At 47.6% G+C, this 22,103-nt stretch overlaps 2 protein-coding genes and 1 pseudogene across 3 annotated transcripts in view; 2 read left to right on the top strand and 1 right to left on the bottom strand.

The window, feature by feature from the left end:
- The window catches only part of LOC109881528 (mothers against decapentaplegic homolog 9-like), a 41,780-nt gene extending 38,340 nt beyond the window's left edge, over positions 1-3,440 (top strand). Inside the window, 1 exon segment of the mRNA XM_031808324.1 lies at positions 629-3,440. Within this exon segment, the coding sequence (XP_031664184.1) occupies positions 629-772 (144 nt within the window). The 3' untranslated portion in view covers positions 773-3,440.
- A 5,457-nt stretch (positions 3,441-8,897) lies between these two features.
- Positions 8,898-12,707, bottom strand: LOC109881529 (regulatory factor X-associated protein). Of its 2 annotated transcripts, XM_020473650.2 has the most exons (4): positions 12,605-12,694; positions 11,901-12,523; positions 11,465-11,575; positions 8,951-9,905 (listed from the first exon to the last, which is right to left on the bottom strand). In XM_020473650.2, exons 2-4 carry the CDS (start codon positions 12,348-12,350, stop codon positions 9,801-9,803), a joined length of 666 nt encoding a protein of 221 aa, XP_020329239.2. In that variant the 5' UTR covers positions 12,351-12,523; positions 12,605-12,694; the 3' UTR covers positions 8,951-9,800. The 2 variants fall into 2 exon arrangements, with proteins under 2 accessions (XP_031664249.1, XP_020329239.2); XM_031808389.1 differs by having other exon boundaries at positions 8,898-9,905; positions 11,901-12,707.
- Positions 12,708-15,789: 3,082 nt separating this feature from the next.
- Positions 15,790-17,271, top strand: LOC116358106 (collagen alpha-1(XXV) chain pseudogene; annotated as a pseudogene).
- The last annotated feature ends 4,832 nt before the right edge of the window (positions 17,272-22,103 follow it).

Raw genomic sequence — 22,103 nt, 5'->3', positions numbered from 1 at the left:
AACTGGGAATATTGAAGAACTGGGAATATTGAACCACCGGCTTTCATATGTTCTCATGTTCCGAGCAAGGAACTTAAACGTTGGCTTTTTTACATGGCACATATTGCACTTTTACTTTCTTCTCCAACACTTTGTTTTTGCATAATTTAAACCAAATTGAACATGTTTATTTATTTGAGACTAAATAGATGTTATTTTTGTATTATATTAAGTTAAAATAAAAGTATTCATTGTTCATTCAGTCTTGTTGTAATTGTCAATATTACAAAAATATATATATAAAATCGACCGATTGAATCAGTATCGGCTTTTTTTGGTCCTCCAATAATCTGTATCGGTATCGGCGTTGAAAATCAGAATCGGTCGACCTCTAGCACACACACATACACACAAGGTGAAATTCACTAGTCACCGAACAGAACACAAGGTGAAATTCACTAGTCACCGAACAGAACACACAGTTAAATTCACTAGTCACCAAACAGAACACAAGGTGAAATTCCCTAGGCAGACCGAAGAAAATGGACTGAAATATGTAGGGGTGAACTGAACTTTTTGCGCTGTTTTGCTACAGTGTGCACTAATGAATGTGACCCAACTGATAATTGTATTTACTTCCGCTGTGCAGGGCTGGGGTGCAGAGTACCACCGCCAGGATGTCACCAGCACCCCCTGCTGGATAGAGGTGCACCTGCACGGCCCTCTGCAATGGCTGGACAAGGTCCTCACACAGATGGGCTCTCCCCACAACCCCATCTCCTCTGTGTCCTAACACACACACACAACCCCATCTCCTCTGTGTCCTAACACTCACAGCCCCATCTCCTCACACACAACCCCATCTCCTCACACACAGCCCCATCTCCTCTGTGTCCTAACACTCACAGCCCCATCTCCTCACACACAACCCCATCTCCTCACACACAACCCCATCTCCTCTGTGTCCTAACACACACAACCCCATCTCCTCTGTGTCCTAACACTCACAGCCCCATCTCCTCTGTGTCCTAACACTCACAACCCCATCTCCTCACACACAACCCCATCTCCTCACACACAGCCCCATCTCCTCTGTGTCCTAACACTCACAACCCCATCTCCTCTGTGTCCTAACACACACAACCCCGTCTCCTCTGTGTCCTAACACTCACAGCCCCATCTCCTCACACACAACCCCATCTCCTCACACACAACCCCATCTCCTCTGTGTCCTAACACACACAACCCCGTCTCCTCTGTGTCCTAACACACACAACCCCGTCTCCTCTGTGTCCTAACACACACAACCCCATCTCCTCTGTGTCCTAACACACACAACCCCATCTCCTCTGTGTTCTAACACGCACAACCCCGTCTCCTCTGTGTCCTAACACACACAACCCCATCTCCTCACACACAGCCCCATCTCCTCACGCACAACCCCATCTCCTCTGTGTCCTAACACACACAACCCCGTCTCCTCTGTGTCCTAACACACACAACCCCATCTCCTCACACACAGCCCCATCTCCTCTGTGTCCTAACACACACAACCCCATCTCCTCTGTGTCCTAACACACACAACCCCATCTCCTCTGTGTCCTAACACGCACAACCCCGTCTCCTCTGTGTCCTAACACTCACAGCCCCATCTCCTCACACACAACCCCATCTCCTCACACACAGCCCCATCTCCTCTGTGTCCTAACACACACAACCCCATCTCCTCTGTGTCCTAACACGCACAACCCCGTCTCCTCTGTGTCCTAACACTCACAGCCCCATCTCCTCACACACAACCCCATCTCCTCACACACAGCCCCATCTCCTCTGTGTCCTAACACACACAACCCCGTCTCCTCTGTGTCCTAACACACACATCTCCATGTGTCTCTGTGCTTATCTCCATTGATGCTATTGGAAATAGCCTTACTGGAAACAACCACCAGTTCTGAATTAAACTACATTATGTTTCAGTTCATGACAGGTAATCACACGTAGGTTGCACTACTGTAGCTTTCTGTCAGTGCTGCAGATAGGAACAACGCTTCACACACACATGGTATGGTTGTAGCTACTAGTGTCGTAACCATGGTTTTATTGGTCCTTCAGACAGCCTTTCTTTTACTGTGAGCTACAAGGCAGCATTCAACCACACGTAGCCGCTTAAATAAACCTTTAAATAAATGGTACCCTGTTACCTTTACAGGGCACTACTGTTGACCAGAGCCCTATGGGAGCCCTGTAGAGTCTTATTGGAGTCCTGTAGAGCTCTATGGGAGCCCTGTAGAGCCTTATTGGAGTCCTGTAGAGCCCTATTGGAGTCCTGTAGAGCCCTATTGGAGCCCTGTAGAGCCCTATTGGAGTCCTGTAGAGCCCTATGGGAGCCCTGTAGAGCCCTATTGGAGTCCTGTAGAGCCCTATGGGAGCCCTGTAGAGCCCTATGGGAGTCCTGTGGAGCCCTATTGGAGCCCTGTAGAGCCCTATGGGAGTCCTGTAGAGCCCTGTGGGAGTCCTGTAGAGCCCTATGGGAGTCCTGTAGAGCCCTATGGGAGTCCTGTAGAGCCCTGTGGGAGTCCTGTAGAGCCCTGTGGGAGTCCTGTAGAGCCCTATGGGAGTCTTGTAGAGCCCTATTGGAGCCCTGTGGAGCCCTATGGGAGTCCTGTAGAGCCCTATGGGAGTCCTGCAGAGCCCTATGGGAGTCTTGTAGAGCCCTATTGGAGCCCTATTGGAGTCCTGTAGAGCCCCATGGGAGTCCTGTAGAGCCCTATGGGCACCCCATGGGAGTCCTGTAGAGCCCTGTAGAGCCCTATGGGAGTCCTGTAGAGCCCTGTAGAGCCCTATGGGAGCCCTGTAGAGCCCCATGGGAGCCCTATGGGAGTCCTGTAGAGCCCCATTGGAGCCCTGTGGAGTCCTGTAGAGCACTACGGGAGTCCTGTAGAGCCCTATGGGAGTCCTGTAGAGCCCTATGGGAGTCCTGTAGAGCCCTATGGGAGCCCTATGGGAGTCCTGTAGAGCCCTATGGGAGCCCTATGGGAGTCCTGTAGAGCCCTATGGGAGCCCTATGGGAGTCCTGTAGAGCCCTATGGGAGTCCTGTAGAGCCCTATGGGAGCCCTATGGGAGTCCTGTAGAGCCCTATGGGAGTCCTGTAGAGCCCTATGGGAGTCCTGTAGAGCCCTATTGGAGTCCCGTAGAGCCCTGTAGAGCCCTATGGGAGTCCTGTAGAGCCCTATGGGAGTCCTGTAGAGCCCTATGGGAGTCCTGTAGAGCCCTATGGGAGTCCTGTAGAGCCCTGTAGAGCCCTATGGGAGCCCTGTAGAGCCATGTAGAGCCCTATGAGAGTCCTATCAAGGTAACATGGGATATACAGTGGGGCAAACAAGTATTTAGTCAGCCACCAATTGTGTAAGTTCTCCCAATTAAAAAGATGAGAGAGGACTGTAATTTTCATCATAGGTACACTTCAACTATGACAGACAAAATTGTAGGATTTTTTATGAATTTATTTGCAAATTATGGTGGAAAAAGTTTATCTCAATACTTATATACCCTTTGTTGGCAATGACAGAGGTCAAACGTTTTCTGTAAGTCTTTACAAGGTTTTCACACACTGTTGCTGGTATTTTGGCCCATTCCTCCATGCAGATCTCCTCTAGAGCAGTGATGTTTTGGGGCTGTTGCTGGGCAACACAGACTTACAACTCCCTCCAAAGATTTTCTATGGGGTTGAGATCTGGAGACTGGCTAGGCCACTCCAGGACCTTGAAATGCTTCTTATGAAGCCACTCCTTCGTTGCCCGGGCGGTGTGTTTGGGATCATTGTCATGCTGAAAGACCCAGCCACGTTTCATCTTCAATGCCCTTGCTAACGGAAGGAGGTTTTCACTCAAAATCTCACGATACATGGCCCCAATCATTCTTTCCTTTACACGGATCAGTCTTCCTGGTCCCTTTGCAGAAAAACAGCCCCAAAGCATGACGTTTACACCCCCATGCTTCACAGTAGGTACGGCGTTCTTTGGATGCAACTCAGCATTCTTTGTCCTCCAAACACGACGAGTTGAGTTTTTACCAAAAACGTCTATTTTCGTTTCATCTGACCATATCCCAATCTTCTTCTGGATCATCCAAATGCTCTCTAGCAAACTTCAGACGGGCCTGGACATGTACTGGCTTAAGCAGGGGGACACGTCTGGCACTGCAGGATTTGAGTCCCTGGCGGCGTAGTGTGTTACTGATGGTAGGCTTTGTTACTTTGGTCCCAGCTCTCTGCAGGTCATTCACTCGGTCCCCCCGTGTGGTTCTGGGATTAAAGCTCACCGTTATTGTGATCATTTTGACCCCACAGGGTGAGATCTTGCGTGGAGCCCCAGATCGAGGGAGATTATCAGTGGTCTTGTATGTCTTCCATTTCCTAATAATTGCTCCCACAGTTGATTTCTTCAAACCAAGCTGCTTACCTATTGCAGATTCAGTCTTCCCAGCCTGGTGCAGGTCTACAATTTTGTTTCTGGTGTCATTTGACAGTTCTTTGGTCTTGGCCATAGTGGAGTTTGGAGTGTGACTGTTTGAGGTTGTGGACAGGTGTCTTTTATACTGATAACAAGTTCAAACAGGTGCCATTAATACAGGTAACGAGTGGAGGACAGAGGAGCCTCTTAAAGAAGAAGTTACAGGTCTGTGAGAGCCAGAAATCTTGCTTGTTTGTAGGTGACCAAATACTTATTTTCCACCATAATATGCAAATAAATTCATTAAAAATCCTACAATGTGATTTTCTGGATTTTTTTCTTCTCATTTTGTCTGTCATAGTTGGTGTACCTATGATGAAAATTACAGGCCTCTCATCTTTTTAAGTGGGAGAACTTGCACAATTGTTGGCTGACTAAATACTTTTTTGCCCCACTGTACATTTACAGCAAGTACTAATCCAGATTTAAACGTCTATGTTTACTACGATGTTTTATAGGGAAACATGTTTACCAATGTCTAATGGTTTCTTTACTTCATGTTTACTAATGTCTAATGGCTTTCGTTTTGCTTATTTCATTAAAGCTTTTCCCATTTAAAGTAGTATTAAGTATTTATTTCATGTATATTTATCTATTTATTTATTTACACTGATGGAACTATTCTCATAAGCACTTATACTAGTGTTCTCCGTGAATAAGGCCAGGAGTCAAGTCGATTGAAATTTAAAGGTAATTTCCTATTGAGCTGACGTAAAGTGTTTACAATGAATGGGATCTCTGTATATGCGGGCACATTACCTTTAAAAGAGACAATTGTAACGTGCAATAATAAACGCTCTCGATACGTGATCTAACAGCCTGAGGAGGACCATCACGTTCATCATTATTCTCATTGGAATATTCACAGGGTTAATAGCAGATATATCAGGGTAACCAGGCAACCTTGGTCATAGACACAGCCTGAGGAGGACCATCACGTTCATCATTATTCTCATTGGAATATTCACAGGGTTAATAGCAGATATATCAGGGTAACCAGGCAACCTTGGTCATAGACACAGCCTGAGGAGGACCATCACGTTCATCATTATTCTCATTGGAATATTCACAGGGTTAATAGCAGATATATCAGGGTAACCAGGCAACCTTGGTCATAGACACAGCCTGAGGAGGACCATCACGTTCATCATTATTCTCATTGGAATATTCACAGGGTTAATAGCAGATATATCAGGGTAACCAGGCAACCTTGGTCATAGACACAGCCTGAGGAGGACCATCACGTTCATCATTATTCTCATTGGAATATTCACAGGGTTAATAGCAGATATATCAGGGTAACCAGGCAACCTTGGTCATAGACACAGCCTGAGGAGGACCATCACGTTCATCATTATTCTCATTGGAATATTCACAGGGTTAATAGCAGATATACAGTTGAAGTCTGAAGTTTACATACACCTTAGTGAAATACATTTAAACTCAGTTTTTCACAATTCCTGACATTTAATCAGAGTAAAAAATTATCTGTCTTAGGTCAGTTAGATAGGATCACCACTTTATTTTAAGAATGTGAAATGTCAGCTCTTAATTTATTTCATCACATTCCCTGTGAGTCAGACGTTTACATACGCTCAATTAGTATTTGGTAGCATTGCCTTTAAATTGTTTAACTTGGGTCAAACGTTTCGGCTAGCCTTCCACAACCTCCCCACAATAATTTGGGTGAATTTTGGCCCATTCCTCCTGACAGAGCTGGTGTAACTGAGTCAGGTTTGTAGGCCTCCTTGCTCGCACACGCTTTTTCAGTTCTGCACACAAATGTTCTATAGGATTGAGGTCAGGGCTTTGTAATGGCCACTCCAATACCTTGACTTTGTTGTCCTTAAGCCATTTTGCCACAACTTTGGAAGTATGCTTGAGTCATTATCCATTTGGAAGACCTATTTGGGACCAAGCTTTAACTTCCTGACTGATGTGCTTTACGATTGGGATGGTGTTCTTCGGCTTGCAAGCCCCCCCCCCCCTTTTTCCTCCAAACATAACGATGATCATATGGTCATTAGTTATATTTTTGATTAATCAGACCAGAGGACATTTATCCAAAAAGTATGATCTTTGTCCCCATGTGCAGTTACAAGCCGTAGTCTACAGCCAGGATGTGTCGATCTAGGACTCGTTTTACTGTGGATATAGATACATTGTACCTGTTTCCTCCAGCATCTTCACAAGGTCCTTTGCTGTTGTTCTTGGATTGATTTGCACTTTTCGCACCAAAGTACATTCATCTCTAGGAGACAGAACGTGTCTCCTCCCTGAGTGGTATGACAGCTGCGTGGTCCCATGGTGTTTATATTTGCGTACTATTGTTTGTACAGATGAACGTGGAACCTTCAGGTGTTTGGAAATTGCTCCCAAGGATGAACCAGACTTGTGGAGGTTTACAATTTCTTTTCTGAGGTCTTGGCTGATTTCTTTTGATTTTCCCATGATGTCAAGCAAAGAGGCACTGAGTTTGAAGGTAGGCCTTGAAATACATCCACAGGTACCCCTCCAATTGACTCAAATTATGTCAATTAGCCTATAAGAAGCTTATAAAGCCATGACATTTTTCTGGAATTTTCCAAGCTGTTTAAAGGCACAGTCAACTTAGTGTATGTAAACTTCTGACCCACTGGAATTGTAATACAGTGAATTATAAGTGAAATAATCTGTCTGTAAACAATTGTTGTAAAAATGACTTGTCATGCACGAACCGACTTGCCAAAACTACAGTTTGTTAACAAGAACTTTGTGGAGTGGTTGAAAAACGAGTTTTAATGACTCCAACCTAAGTGTATGTAAACTTATGACTTCAACTGTAGCTGATACCAAATGGCACATGATGCTACTGTTTAAAAAGTAACTAACTAACTTGCAGTGTATTCTGGGATAGGTGACTGACCATAGTCCTCCAGGGCTTTAAGTGACACATCAAGGTGGGTGGAGCCAAAGGGGTTTCGTACGTAAATTTCAGACTTTAACTGTATCAGGGTAACCAGGCAACCCTGGTCCTGGGGTACCACAGGCCCTTCATGTTCATGATTTAAACCGATCTGGAAGACCAGGTGTGTTGAATTAAAGGCAATCACTGAACTGATCAATTAGCTCAGTTGGTCAGGTGTTGTGCCTAGTTTGGACAAAATCCTGCAGTACCTCCAGGAACAGGGTTACCTATAGATAACTAGTAGGTTGAAGTTTCCCCCAATAATCACTGATTCCAAGGGCAGATATGTTTCTGTCCCCTAAAGCCTCATTTCTGAAGAACGCAGAATAATATTTACTCGCGTAGCACAAAGAATATACACACATGGGCAGCCCTGCCAATTTGTTTCAACAAGGCAGGATGACAATTTTGTGTAGCCGGTTGATAAGATGCATTCTTGTGTAGGGTATACATCAGGGTTGGGGTCAATTCCAGTCAATTACCTATCCATAATACTAAGGGTATACATCAGGGTTGGGGTCAATTCCAGTCAATTACCTATCCATAATGCTAAGGGTATACATCAGGGTTGGGGTCAATTCCAGTCAATTACCTATCCATAATACTAAGGGTATACATCAGGGTTGGGGTCAATTCCAGTCAATTACCTATCCATAATACTAAGGGTATACATCAGGGTTGGGGTCAATTCCAGTCAATTACCTATCCATAATGCTAAGGGTATACATCAGGGTTGGGGTCAATTCCAGTCAATTACCTATCCATAATACTAAGGGTATACATCAGGGTTGGGGTCAATCCCAGTCAATTCAGAAAGTAAACCTAATTTAAATTCCAAACTTTCCTCATTGAAAAGTATTGAAGAGAATTGTAATTAATCACCCCGACCCCTGGTATATCATGGTTTAAATGATCAATATTAGTATTATGGATAGGTAATCTGATCCTAGGTCTGTGGTACAACTTCTACCCCAAGATACAGAATACACACATCACAACAGATTGTAGAGTTAAAAACACACGGTAGCAATGAGGTCAGGTGGAGTCCTCGTCTCTCAAGGCGAAATCGCCACGCTATCTGGCGTAACACAACGACACAGTAGCTCTCGAACATTAGTACCTTCTAGAAACCATGCTATGGTGTGCATGAACACACACACACACGTAACCGCACGCCAAGAAGCAAGATTGTCACGTGTAAAAAAACAAACAAACAGACAAACTGATAGTGAATTCAGACTTGATAAATTAGCCATTTTAGCAACCACACTAGTATTTGATGCCAAGTTATCAGCAGAAGTTTATAAAATTATATCATTGACTTTTAGTATCGGTTTGGGTCTGGTTTTAAAATGTAATAGATTTGAGCAAGAAGCCAAGGCCGGTCCTCTTGTAATAACTGAATAACTAACAACACAAGAATATAGATGACAATACAAAATAAAACAATGACAATGTGTTTTTTAGCTGATAAGAGTGAAACATGTTTATGTTGTTGGCACTGACAGGTTCATGTATGGTATAAATTATTTATTGATTGATCAGGGAAGCTCGGTCATTGATGATAATAGTACAGTCCCTAAGGACCACGGAGATCCTATTCAATTACTAGAGGGGCTATGTCATAATCCCTCAAGGTTCCGGGAATAGAATGAAATGGCAGCCATTTTGGTCAGGGAGAAATACAAAAGCAGTCTAATTGGAATGAATAGCAGTAGAGGCATAGGTGATGCATTTCCTGATTTTTTACTTATGTAGGAAAATAAAAGATGTGATATATCACAAGTTGTGTAATTGAATTATTATCAACATCAACTATTGTCATATAGTTATAAATACAGTTTATACTGATGTTTGTATACACATGTTCTATATAAAACAACCTCTAAAATATATTTCAACAGACCATAAATGTCACAAAAAAATATATTGGAAAGTTGTGAGTGAATTTCAGTACTTGTTGCATTTACAACTTGTCTAAATCCTATCATCAACTGATTTCAGCCAATGTCTGGCTGTGGATCGACTGTATTGTTTCAATATAATGTGGGGCATTTTGGGTAGTTCATTAAAAACATTTATTTTATCATTCCTCTAAAACGTGCTGGCTAACAAACATACATTCTTCAAAGTCATTGTTTTTACACAACATCTTATCACAACACTCCCTGACCAACATGGCTGATCTATATCTCATCATAAGAAGGTCCATTCTAGTATTCTATTTCCAATGAGTCAATCCTTCTCACAGAATTAGGAATTGAATAGGATCTCTATGGTCCTTCTCCTGTCAGAATCATAGATGGAATCAGGGAAATAGTTCCAGAACACCCAAAGAAGCTGGCTCCTCCCGCTGTTGCCGTTAGCAGCCCTGGAAGTGAGGCTGTGATTGGCTGAGGCTCTGGGTGGCCAGGAGACGCTGCTGCTGCTGTAAAAACATGATCACCTCAGGACTCCTCAGCAGAGACTGGGGACCGAACACACACACACACACACACACACACACACATACACACACATACACACACATACACACACACACACACACACACACACACACACACACACACACACACACACACACACACACACACACAAAGACGTTAGTGTGATATGTAGTGCATTGTCTGAATTCATAATTTAGACCTATTTTGCAACAGCTAGAGATGTGGGTGAACTGGCATAACTACAGCAGTATTAACTGTCGGACGGACAGTATTTACAGTCAGTCAGTATTTACAGTCAGTCAGTCAGTCAGTATTTAGTCAGTCAGTCAGTATTTACTGTCAGTCAGTATTTACAGTCAGTCAGTCAGTATTTACAGTCAGTCAGTCAGTATTTACTGTCAGTCAGTATTTACAGTCAGTCAGTATTTACTGTCAGTCAGTATTTACTGTCAGTCAGTCAGTCAGTCAGTCAGCATTTACTGTCAGTCAGTCAGTCAGTATTTACAGTCAGTCAGTCAGTCAGTATAGTCAGTCAGTCAGTATTTACAGTCAGTCAGTATTTACAGTCAGTCAGTCAGTCAGTATTTACAGTCAGTCAGTATTTACAGTCAGTCAGAATTTACAGTCAGTCAGTCAGTATTTAGTCAGTCAGTCAGTATTTACAGTCAGTCAGTCAGTATTTACTGTCAGTCAGTCAGTCAGTATTTACAGTCAGTCAGTCAGTATTTACAGTCAGTCAGTCAGTATTTACTGTCAGTCAGTATTTACAGTCAGTCAGTCAGTATTTACAGTCAGTCAGTATTTACTGTCAGTCAGTCAGTATTTACAGTCAGTCAGTATTTACTGTCAGTCAGTCAGTATTTACAGTCAGTCAGTATTTACAGTCAGTCAGTCAGTATTTACAGTCAGTCAGTCAGTCAGTATTTACAGTCAGTCAGTCAGTATTTACAGTCAGTCAGTCAGTATTTACAGTCAGTCAGTCAGTATTTACAGTCAGTCAGTATTTACAGTCAGTCAGTCAGTATTTACAGTCAGTCAGTATTTACAGTCAGTCAGTCAGTCAGTATTTACTGTCAGTCAGTCAGTATTTACTGTCAGTCAGTCAGTATTTACAGTCAGTCAGTCAGTATTTACAGTCAGTCAGTCAGTCAGTATTTACAGTCAGTCAGTATTTACAGTCAGTCAGTCAGTATTTACAGTCAGTCAGTCAGTATTTACAGTCAGTCAGTCAGTATTTACAGTCAGTCAGTATTTACAGTCAGTCAGTCAGTCAGTATTTACAGTCAGTCAGTATTTACAGTCAGTCAGTCAGTATTTACAGTCAGTCAGTATTTACAGTCAGTCAGTCAGTATTTACAGTCAGTCAGTATTTACAGTCAGTCAGTATTTACAGTCAGTCAGTCAGTATTTACAGTCAGTCAGTCAGTATTTACAGTCAGTCAGTCAGTATTTACAGTCAGTCAGTATTTACTGTCAGTCAGTCAGTATTTACTGTCAGTCAGTATTTACAGTCTGTCAGTCAGTATTTACAGTCAGTCAGTAATTACAGTCTGTCTGTGCATCTGTGTCCATGACTCACCAGTCTCTTCTGGTTGAGCACCTGTTCGATGAGGGAGGGTCTGGCCGGCCGGTCCCCCACGGCACCAAGACGCTGCTTGTTCACAGATACAGGCCTCTCCTCCAAGCTCTCCTGATCAACACAAACAAGTGTACACACACACACACACACACACACACACACACACACACACACACACACACACACACACACACACACACACAGTACAGTTCAACAAATAGCCATCACATTGTTTAGACTAGACCAGAACTCTCTAGTCCTAGTCTTGGGGATCCACAGCAAGGTTTTGTTCCAGCCTTGTACTAAATATAACAGACAATTAAACATATGATGATTAGTTGGATATGTATTAGTACTGGGCTGGAACAAAATCATGCACATATATTGCAACGTGTTTGTGTATCTCTGTTTGTGTGTTAGTCAGATACATTCTTACATCTTGTTTGCTAGTGGACATAGCCTGGTCGCTCTTCTTCCTCTTGTATTTGTCTTTGTACATCTTGTTGCGGTGTTTTTTACACATCCACGGCTTCCGCTGCTTGGCTACTTGGGTCGTAGTTTCCGTGCACCCGTCGTATGTACAAGTCTTTGAAATGTTATCGTTATCCCCGTAGCCTTCTTCATCATCATCGTCGTCGTCGTTGAGTTCTTCGGGACTCGCAGCGTTATCCCGCGGGTCCGACGTGTCCAAAACATCGCTCTCCTCTTCGGCATCATCCATATCGTAGGAGAACATGTTATTGTCCGACTCTTGACGTGTGACTACATTTCTACTGTCGACAACACCGCTCTTGTCAACGTAGTACGTCTTTCCGTCTTTGGTGAGGATAATGCTCGAGTCCTTATTGTTGTTACCCGCTGATGTGTTACTCTCCTCTTCACCCATGATTGGGATAAAAATATATATTATTACTAGTGTGAGTTTAACGTTAGCTGGCTAGTAAAAATGGGACTTTAGGTAGTTACCATGCTGGTTAGCTTGACATTTCCATCCCCTCTCCTTCACCTAAGTAGATCTGAGTGAGTTCGGGCAATAAGTGATGGACCACGTTAAATTAACTGGAAAAACAGAAGAATAAGGTTATACCTGACTGTTAGCTGCTCTAAAATAGTCAATCACATAATTGTATTTATAAATACCAGAAATGCTTGCTAGCAGACAAACATCCTCACAACAAAAATAAAGGAAGACAAGGAGGAGTCTCTTCTCCTTCTCCGGTGGGGTTTATCGACGGCATCCAAAATGATGGTGCATTACCGCCGACTACTGTACTGGAGTGTGGGCCGCAGGAGACAGAGAGAAACTAAACCCTGCCTGCCAGACCCGTTGCTCTTAAAAAAAAGATAACAACATATTTGAGACTATATCAAATGGCGTTCTAGTCAATATAATCTTGAAACGAATTTCCTGTTTTCCCTTTTCCATCATACTAGATCTCAACCTCTCTCTTTCCCTCTCATACTGCCCACACTGATACATGTTCCACGGTCTCTGTTTCCTGGCAATAATCACACTTTCCTGTTGGATGCTTTCCTATCACATTTAAGGTCTTATTCAACAGACTGTGTCCAACAATTAATCTTGTAAAAATAGCCTCCTCTCTTCTGTCCCGACCTGCCGTCCTCCCCTCCCCGAATTTCCTCTGCCTGCCCTTAGTATCTCTATTCCACTGCTCCTGTCATCTCTACACCATCACTGTCCATATCAGGCTATTAACCTGCTCCTGTCATCTCTACACCATCACTGTCTATATCAGGCTTTTAACCTGTCATCTCTACACCATCACTGTCTATATCAGGCTATTAACCTGTCATCTCTACACCATCACTGTTCATATCAGGCTGTTAACCTGTCATCTCTACACCATCACTGTCCATATCAGGCTTTTAACCTGCTCCTGTCATCTCTACACCATCACTGTTCATATCAGGCTGTTAACCTGTCATCTCTACACCATCACTGTCTATATCAGGCTTTTAACCTGCTCCTGTCTTCTCTACACCATCACTGTCCATATCAGTCTTTAAACCTGTCATCTCTACACCATCACTGTCTATATCAGGCTTTTAACCTGATCCTGTCATCTCTACACCATCACTGTCTATATCAGGCTTTAAACCTGGTCCTGTCATCTCTACACCATCACTGTCTATATCAGGCTTTTAACCTGCTCCTGTCATCTCTACACCATCACTGTATATCAGGCTGTTAACCTGTCATCTCTACACCTTCACTGTCTATATCAGGCTTTTAACCTGTCATCTCTACACCATCACTGTCTATATTAGGCTTTTAACCTGCTCCTGTCATCTCTACACCATCACTGTCTATATCAGGCTTTAAACCTGGTCCTGTCATCTCTACACCATCACTGTCTATATCAGGCTGTTAACCTGTCATCTCTACACCATCACTGTCTATATCAGGCTTTTAACCTGCTCCTGTCATCTCTACACCATCACTGTCTATATCAGGCTTTTAACCTGCTCCTGTCATCTCTACACCATCACTGTTCATATCAGGCTATTAACCTGTCATCTCTACACCATCACTGTCTATATCAGGCTTTTAACCTGCTCCTGTCATCTCTACACCATCACTGTCTATATCAGGCTTTAACCTGTCATCTCTACACCATCACTGTCTATATCAGGCTTTAACCTGCTCCTGTCATCTCTACACCATCACTGTCTATATCAGGCTTTTAACCTGCTCCTGTCATCTCTACACCATCACTGCCTATATCAGGCTGTTAACCTGTCATCTCTACACCATCACTGTCTATATCAGGCTTTAACCTGTCATCTCTACACCATCACTGTCTATATCAGGCTTTAAACCTGCTCCTGTCATCTCTACACCATCACTGTCTATATCAGGCTGTTAACCTGTCATCTCTACACCATCACTGTCTATATCAGGCTTTAACCTGTCATCTCTACACCATCACTGTCTATATCAGGCTTTAAACCTGCTCCTGTCATCTCTACACCATCACTGTCTATATCAGGCTATTAACCTGTCATCTCTACACCATCACTGTCTATATCAGGCTATTAACCTGTCATCTCTACACCATCACTGTCCATATCAGGCTATTAACCTGTCATCTCTACACCATCACTGTCTATATCAGGCTTTTAACCTGTCATCTCTACACCATCACTGTCTATATCAGGCTTTTAACCTGCTCCTGTCATCTCTACACCATCACTGTCTATATCAGGCTTTTAACCTGCTCCTGTCATCTCTACACCATCACTGTCTATATCAGGCTATTAACCTGTCATCTCTACACCATCACTGTCTATATCAGGCTTTTAACCTGCTCCTGTCATCTCTACACCATCACTGTCTATATCAGGCTTTAACCTGCTCCTGTCATCTCTACACCATCACTGCCTATATCAGGCTGTTAACCTGTCATCTCTACACCATCACTGTCTATATCAGGCTTTAACCTGTCATCTCTACACCATCACTGTCTATATCAGGCTTTAAACCTGCTCCTGTCATCTCTACACCATCACTGTCTATATCAGGCTATTAACCTGTCATCTCTACACCATCACTGTCTATATCAGGCTTTAACCTGCTCCTGTCATCTCTACACCATCACTGTCTATATCTGGCTTTAACCTGATCCTGTCATCTCTACACCATCACTGTCCATATCAGGCTATTAACCTGTCATCTCTACACCATCACTGTCTATATCAGGCTTTTAACCTGTCATCTCTACACCATCACTGTCTATATCAGGCTTTTAACCTGTCATCTCTACACCATCACTGTCTATATCAGGCTATTAACCTGTCATCTCTACACCATCACTGTCCATATCAGGCTTTTAACCTGCTCCTGTCATCTCTACACCATCACTGTCTATATCAGGCTTTTAACCTGTCATCTCTACACCATCACTGTCTATATCAGGCTTTTAACCTGTCATCTCTACACCATCACTGTCCATATCAGGCTTTTAACCTGCTCCTGTCATCTCTACACCATCACTGTCTATATCAGGCTTTTAACCTGTCATCTCTACACCATCACTGTCCATATCAGGCTTTTTGCCTCTGCCTTGCTCTTTTAAACTACAACATCTACTAAGTGCTTGTTAAGCCAGTACATCAACTGCCTCATTCCCCTCCACCCCCACATGGGCTGGGACCCAAGGAACTCTTATCTGTATACCCATCTGTCTAATCTGTCTAGTACATCATAAAGCAGCACCGGAGTGAAGGGTGACTCTGACAGCACCGGAGTGAAGGGTGACTCTGACAGCACCGGAGTGAAGGGTGACTCTGGCAGCACCGGAGTGATGGGTGACTCTGACAGCACCGGAGTGATGGGTGACTCTGACAGCACCGGAGTGAAGGGTGACTCTGACAGCACCGGAGTGATGGGTGACTCTGGCAGCACCGGAGTGAAGGGTGACTCTGACAGCACCGGAGTGAAGGGTGACTCTGGCAGCACCGGAGTGAAGGGTGACTCTGACAGCACCGGAGTGATGGGTGACTCTGACAGCACCGGAGTGAAGGGTGACTCTGGCAGCACCGGAGTGAAGGGTGACTCTGGCAGCACCGGAGTGAAGGGTGACTCTGGCAGCACCGGGGTGAAGGGTGACTCTGACAGCACCGGAGTGAAGGGTGACTCTGGCAGCACCGGAGTGAAGGGTGACTCTGACAGCACCGGAGTGATGGGTGACTCTGACAGCACCGGAGTGAAGGGTGACTCTGGCAGCACCGGAGTGAAGGGTGACTCTGGCAGCACCGGAGTGAAGGGTGACTCTGGCAGCACCGGGGTGAAGGGTGACTCTGACAGCACCGGAGTGAAGGGTGACTCTGGCAGCACCGGAGTGAAGGGTGACTCTGGCAGCACCGGAGTGAAGGGTGACTCTGGCAGCACCGGAGTGAAGGGTGACTCTGGCAGCACCGGAGTGATGGGTGACTCTGGCAGCAATGGAGTGATGGGTGACTCTGGCAGCACCGGAGTGATGGGTGACTCTGGCAGCACCGGAGTGAAGGGTGACTCTGACAGCACCGGAGTGAAGGGTGACTCTGGCAGCACCGGAGTGATGGGTGACTCTGGCAGCACCGGAGTGATGGGTGACTCTGGCAGCACCGGAGTGAAGGGTGACTCTGGCAGCACCGGAGTGAAGCGTGACTCTGGCAGCACCGGAGTGAAGGGTGACTCTGGCAGCACCGGAGTGATGGGCGACTCTGGCAGCAATGGAGTGATGGGCGACTCTGACAGCACCGGAGTGATAGGTGACTCTGACAGCACCGGAGTGATGGGTGACTCTGGCAGCAATGGAGTGATGGGTGACTCTGGCAGCACCGGAGTGATGGGTGACTCTGACAGCACCGGAGTGAAGGGTGACTCTGGCAGCACCGGAGTGATGGGTGACTCTGACAGCACCGGAGTGATGGGTGACTCTGGCAGCACCGGAGTGATGGGTGACTCTGGCAGCACCGGAGTGATGGGTGACTCTGGCAGCACCGGAGTGAAGGGCGACTCTGGCAGCACCGGAGTGAAGGGTGACTCTGGCAGCACCGGAGTGATGGGTGACTCTGGCAGCACCGGAGTGAAGGGTGACTCTGGCAGCACCGGAGTGAAGGGTGACTCTGGCAGCACCGGAGTGAAGGGTGACTCTGGCAGCACCGGAGTGAAGGGTGACTCTTTCAGCACCGGAGTGAAGGGTGACTCTGGCAGCACCGGAGTGATGGGTGACTCTGGCAGCACCGGAGTGAAGGGTGACTCTGGCAGCACCGGAGTGAAGGGTGACTCTGACAACTCCTGACAGGAGGGAGGCTCTGGAAGTGCTGGACAGGCGGGAGCACCTGGAGGGAGGAGACGGAGAGGGACAGCCTGGTGCGTTTGGCTGCCACAGTAGGCCTGGTGCGTGGAGGAGGCACTGGATGGACCGGACTGTGGAGGTGCACTGGAGTTCTCGAGCACCGAGCCTGCACAACCTGTCCTGGCTGGATACCCCCTGTAGCCCGGCCAGTGCGGCGGGGTGGAACAGACCGCACTGGGCTGTGCTGGCGAACCGGGGACACCGTGCGTAGGGCTGGTGCCATATAACCCGGGCCGAGGAGATGCACTGGAGATCAGATGCGTTCAGCCGGCTTCATCCCTCCTGGCTCGATGCCCACGCTAGCCCGGCTGATACAAGGAGCTGCGATGTAGCGCACCGGGCTATGCGTGCTCACTGGGGACACCTTGCGCCTCACCGCATAACACGGTGCCTTCCCGGTCAACCTCTCTCCATGGTAAGCACGGGGAGTTGGCTCAGGTCTCCTACCTGGCTTAGCCACACTCCCCGTGTGTCACCCCCCCTAAGAAATGTTTAGGTCTGCCTCTCGTCACTGTTGCGCTGCCACGCTAACTCCTCATATCGCCGCCTCTCGGCTTTAGCTGCCTCCAGCTCTTCCCTGAGGCGGCCATATTCCCCAGCCTGTGCCCAGGGTCCCTTACCGTCCAAAATCTCCTCCCATGTCCAGGAGTCCAGAACGGACCAAGACTCAGTGTTCGGCATATTTTTTGTCAAAACTGAACACTACACAAACTGAAAATGAAACAGTTCTGTGTGGAAAACACAGACACAGAAAACTATCATCCACAACCAAAATGGGGAAAACCAGGCTGCCTAAGTATGGTTCTCAATCAGAGACAACGATTGACAGCTGCCTCTGATTGGGAACCATACCAGGCCAAACACATAGAAATACAAACATAGAACAAAACAGAATGCCCACCCTAACTCACGCCCTGACCAACCAAAATAGACACATAAAAAAGGAACTAAGGTCAGGACGTGACAGGGAGGCAGGGTAGCCTAGTGGTTAGAGTGTTGAGGCGGCAGGTAGTCTAGTGGTTAGAGTGTTGAGGCGGCAGGTAGTCTAGTGGTTAGAGTGTAGAGGCGGCAGGTAGCCTAGTGGTTAGAGTGTAGGGACGGCAGGGTAGCCTAGTGGTTAGAGTGTAGGGGCGGCAGGGTAGCCTAGTGCTTAGAGTGTAGGGGAGGCAGGGTAGCCTAGTGGTTAGAGTGTAGGGGCGGCAGGGTGGCCTAGTGGTTAGAGTGTAGGGGAGGCAGGGTAGCCTAGTGGTTAGAGTGTAGGGGCGGCAGGGTAGCCTAGTGGTTAGAGTGTAGGGGAGGCAGGGTAGCCTAGTGGTTAGAGTGTAGGGGCGGCAGGGTGGCCTAGTGGTTAGAGTGTAGGGGAGGCAGGGTAGCCTAGTGGTTAGAGTGTAGGGGTGGCAGGGTAGCCTAGTGGTTAGAGTGTAGAGGCGGCAGGTAGCCTAGTAGTTAGAGTGTAGGGGAGGCAGGGTAGCCTAGTGGTTAGAGTGTAGGGCAGGCAGGTAGTCTAGTGGTTAGAGTGTAGGGGAGGCAGGGTAGCCTAGTGGTTAGAGTGTTGAGGCGGCAGGTAGTCTAGTGGTTAGAGTGTTGAGGCGGCAGGTAGTCTAGTGGTTAGAGTGTAGAGGCGGCAGGTAGCCTAGTGGTTAGAGTGTAGGGGCGGCAGGGTAGCCTAGTGGTTAGAGTGTAGAGGAGGCAGGTAGACTAGTGGTTAGAGTGTAGGGGCGGCAGGTAGCCTAGTGGTTAGAGTGTAGGGGGAGGCAGGGTAGCCTAGTGGTTAGAGTGTAGAGGCGACAGGTAGCCTAGTGGTTAGAGTGTAGGGGAGGCAGGGTAGCCTAGTGGTTAGAGTGTAGAGGCGGCAGGTAGCCTAGTGGTTAGAGTGTAGAGGAGGCAGGGTAGCCTAGTGGTTAGAGTGTAGGGGAGGCAGGGTAGCCTAGTGGTTAGAGTGGAGGGGCGGCAGGGTAGCCTAGTGGTTAGAGTGGAGGGGCGGCAGGGTAGCCTAGTGGTTAGTGTGTAGGGGTGGCAGGGTAGCCTAGTGGTTAGAGTGTAGGGGCAGCAGGGTAGCCTACTGGTTAGAGTGTAGGGGAGGCAGGGTAGCCTACTGGTTAGAGTGTAGGGGAGGCAGGGTAGCCTAGTGGTTAGAGTGTAGGGGGGGCAGGTAGTCTAGTGGTTAGAGTGTAGGGGAGGCAGGGTAGCCTAGTGGTTAGAGTGTAGGGCAGGCAGGTAGTCTAGTGGTTAGAGTGTAGGGGTGGCAGGGTAGCCTAGTGGTTAGAGTGTAGGGGTGGCAGGGTAGCCTAGTGGTTAGAGTGTAGAGGCGGCAGGGTAGCCTAGTGGTTAGAGTGTAGAGGCGGCAGGGTAGTCTAGTGGTTAGAGTGTAGGGGAGGCAGGGTAGCCTAGTGGTTAGAGTGTAGGGGCGGCAGGGTAGCCTAGTGGTTAGAGTGTGGAGGCGGCAGGTAGCCTAGTGGTTAGAGTGTAGGGGAGGCAGGGTAGCCTACTGGTTAGAGTGTAGGGGAGGCAGGGTAGCCTAGTGGTTAGAGTGTAGGGGAGGCAGGGTAGCCTAGTGGTTAGAGTGTAGGGGGGGCAGGGTAGCCTAGTGGTTAGAGTGTAGGGGCGGCAGGGTGGCCTAGTGGTTAGAGTGTAGGGGAGGCAGGGTAGCCTAGTGGTTAGAGTGTAGGGGTGGCAGGGTAGCCTAGTGGTTAGAGTGTAGAGGCGGCAGGTAGCCTAGTAGTTAGAGTGTAGGGGAGGCAGGGTAGCCTAGTGGTTAGAGTGTAGGGCAGGCAGGTAGTCTAGTGGTTAGAGTGTAGGGGCGGCAGGGTAGCCTAGTGGTTAGAGTGTAGAGGCGACAGGTAGCCTAGTGGTTAGAGTGTAGAGGCGGCAGGTAGCCTAGTGGTTAGAGTGTAGGGGAGGCAGGGTAGCCTAGTGGTTAGAGTGGAGGGGCGGCAGGGTAGCCTAGTGGTTAGAGTGGAGGGGTGGCAGGGTAGCCTAGTGGTTAGTGTGTAGGGGTGGCAGGGTAGCCTAGTGGTTAGAGTGTAGGGGCGGCAGGGTAGCCTACTGGTTAGAGTGTAGGGGAGGCAGGGTAGCCTAGTGGTTAGAGTGTAGGGGAGGCAGGGTAGCCTAGTGGTTAGAGTGTAGGGGGGGCAGGTAGTCTAGTGGTTAGAGTGTAGGGGAGGCAGGGTAGCCTAGTGGTTAGAGTGTAGGGCAGGCAGGTAGTCTAGTGGTTAGAGTGTAGGGGTGGCAGGGTAGCCTAGTGGTTAGAGTGTAGGGGTGGCAGGGTAGCCTAGTGGTTAGAGTGTAGAGGCGGCAGGGTAGCCTAGTGGTTAGAGTGTAGAGGCGGCAGGGTAGTCTAGTGGTTAGAGTGTAGGGGAGGCAGGGTAGCCTAGTGGTTAGAGTGTAGGGGCGGCAGGGTAGCCTAGTGGTTAGAGTGTGGAGGCGGCAGGTAGCCTAGTGGTTAGAGTGTAGGGGAGGCAGGGTAGCCTAGTGGTTAGAGTGTAGGGCAGGCAGGTGGTCTAGTGGTTAGAGTGTAGGGGAGGCAGGGTAGCCTAGTGGTTAGAGTGTTGAGGCGGCAGGTAGTCTAGTGGTTAGAGTGTTGAGGCGGCAGGTAGTCTAGTGGTTAGAGTGTAGAGGCGGCAGGTAGCCTAGTGGTTAGAGTGTAGAGGAGGCAGGGTAGCCTAGTGGTTAGAGTGTAGGGGTGGCAGGGTAGCCTAGTGGTTAGAGTGTAGAGGAGGCAGGTAGACTAGTGGTTAGAGTGTAGGGGCGGCAGGTAGCCTAGTGGTTAGAGTGTAGGGGGAGGCAGGGTAGCCTAGTGGTTAGAGTGTAGAGGCGACAGGTAGCCTAGTGGTTAGAGTGTAGAGGCGGCAGGTAGCCTAGTGGTTAGAGTGTAGAGGAGGCAGGGTAGCCTAGTGGTTAGAGTGTAGAGGTGGCAGGGTAGCCTAGTGGTTAGAGTGTAGGGGAGGCAGGGTAGCCTAGTGGTTAGAGTGGAGGGGTGGCAGGGTAGCCTAGTGGTTAGAGTGGAGGGGTGGCAGGGTAGCCTAGTGGTTAGTGTGTAGGGGTGGCAGGGTAGCCTAGTGGTTAGAGTGTAGGGGCGGCAGGGTAGCCTACTGGTTAGAGTGTAGGGGAGGCAGGGTTGCCTAGTGGTTAGAGTGTAGGGGAGGCAGGGTAGCCTAGTGGTTAGAGTGTAGGGGTGGCAGGGTAGCCTAGTGGTTAGAGTGTAGGGGTGGCAGGGTAGCCTAGTGGTTAGAGTGTAGGGGTGGCAGGGTAGCCTAGTGGTTAGAGTGTAGAGGCGGCAGGGTAGCCTAGTGGTTAGAGTGTAGAGGCGGCAGGGTAGTCTAGTGGTTAGAGTGTAGGGGAGGCAGGGTAGCCTAGTGGTTAGAGTGTAGAGGCGGCAGGGTAGCCTAGTGGTTAGAGTGTAGAGGAGGCAGGTAGTCTAGTGGTTAGAGTGGAGGGGCGGCAGGGTAGCCTAGTGGTTAGAGTGGAGGGGCGGCAGGGTAGCCTAGTGGTTAGAGTGGAGGGGTGGCAGGGTAGCCTAGTGGTTAGAGTGTAGAGGAGGCAGGTAGCCTAGTGGTTAGAGTGTAGGGGAGGCAGGGTAGCCTAGAGGTTAGAGTGTAGGGGAGGCAGGGTAGCCTAGAGGTTAGAGTGTAGGGGAGGGAGGGTAGCCTAGAGGTTAGAGTGTAGAGGAGGCAGGTAGCCTAGTGGTTAGAGTGTAGGGGTGCAGGTAGTCTAGTGGTTAGAGTGTAGAGGTGGCAGGGTAGCCTAGTGGTTAGAGTGTAGAGGAGGCAGGTAGT

Source organism: Oncorhynchus kisutch, linkage group LG28 (assembly GCF_002021735.2).
Source record: "Oncorhynchus kisutch isolate 150728-3 linkage group LG28, Okis_V2, whole genome shotgun sequence".
NCBI classification, from domain to species: Eukaryota; Metazoa; Chordata; class Actinopteri; order Salmoniformes; family Salmonidae; genus Oncorhynchus; species Oncorhynchus kisutch.
The sequence above is the reverse complement of the archived record's forward strand: the minus strand, read 5'-3'. Positions and strand labels throughout refer to the sequence as shown.

Bases quoted from the DNA above. Each gene is read 5' to 3' on its own strand.
- LOC109881529 (XM_031808389.1), bottom strand. From the start codon at position 12,350: ATGGGTGAAGAGGAGAGTAACACATCAGCGGGTAACAACAATAAGGAC. The intron at 11,576-11,900 runs GTAAGAATGTAT...TGTGTTGATCAG, and splicing joins TGTCCACTAGCAAACAAGAT to GAGAGCTTGGAGGAGAGGCC. The intron at 9,906-11,464 runs GTGAGTCATGGA...TTCGGTCCCCAG, and splicing joins TGCTCAACCAGAAGAGACTG to TCTCTGCTGAGGAGTCCTGA.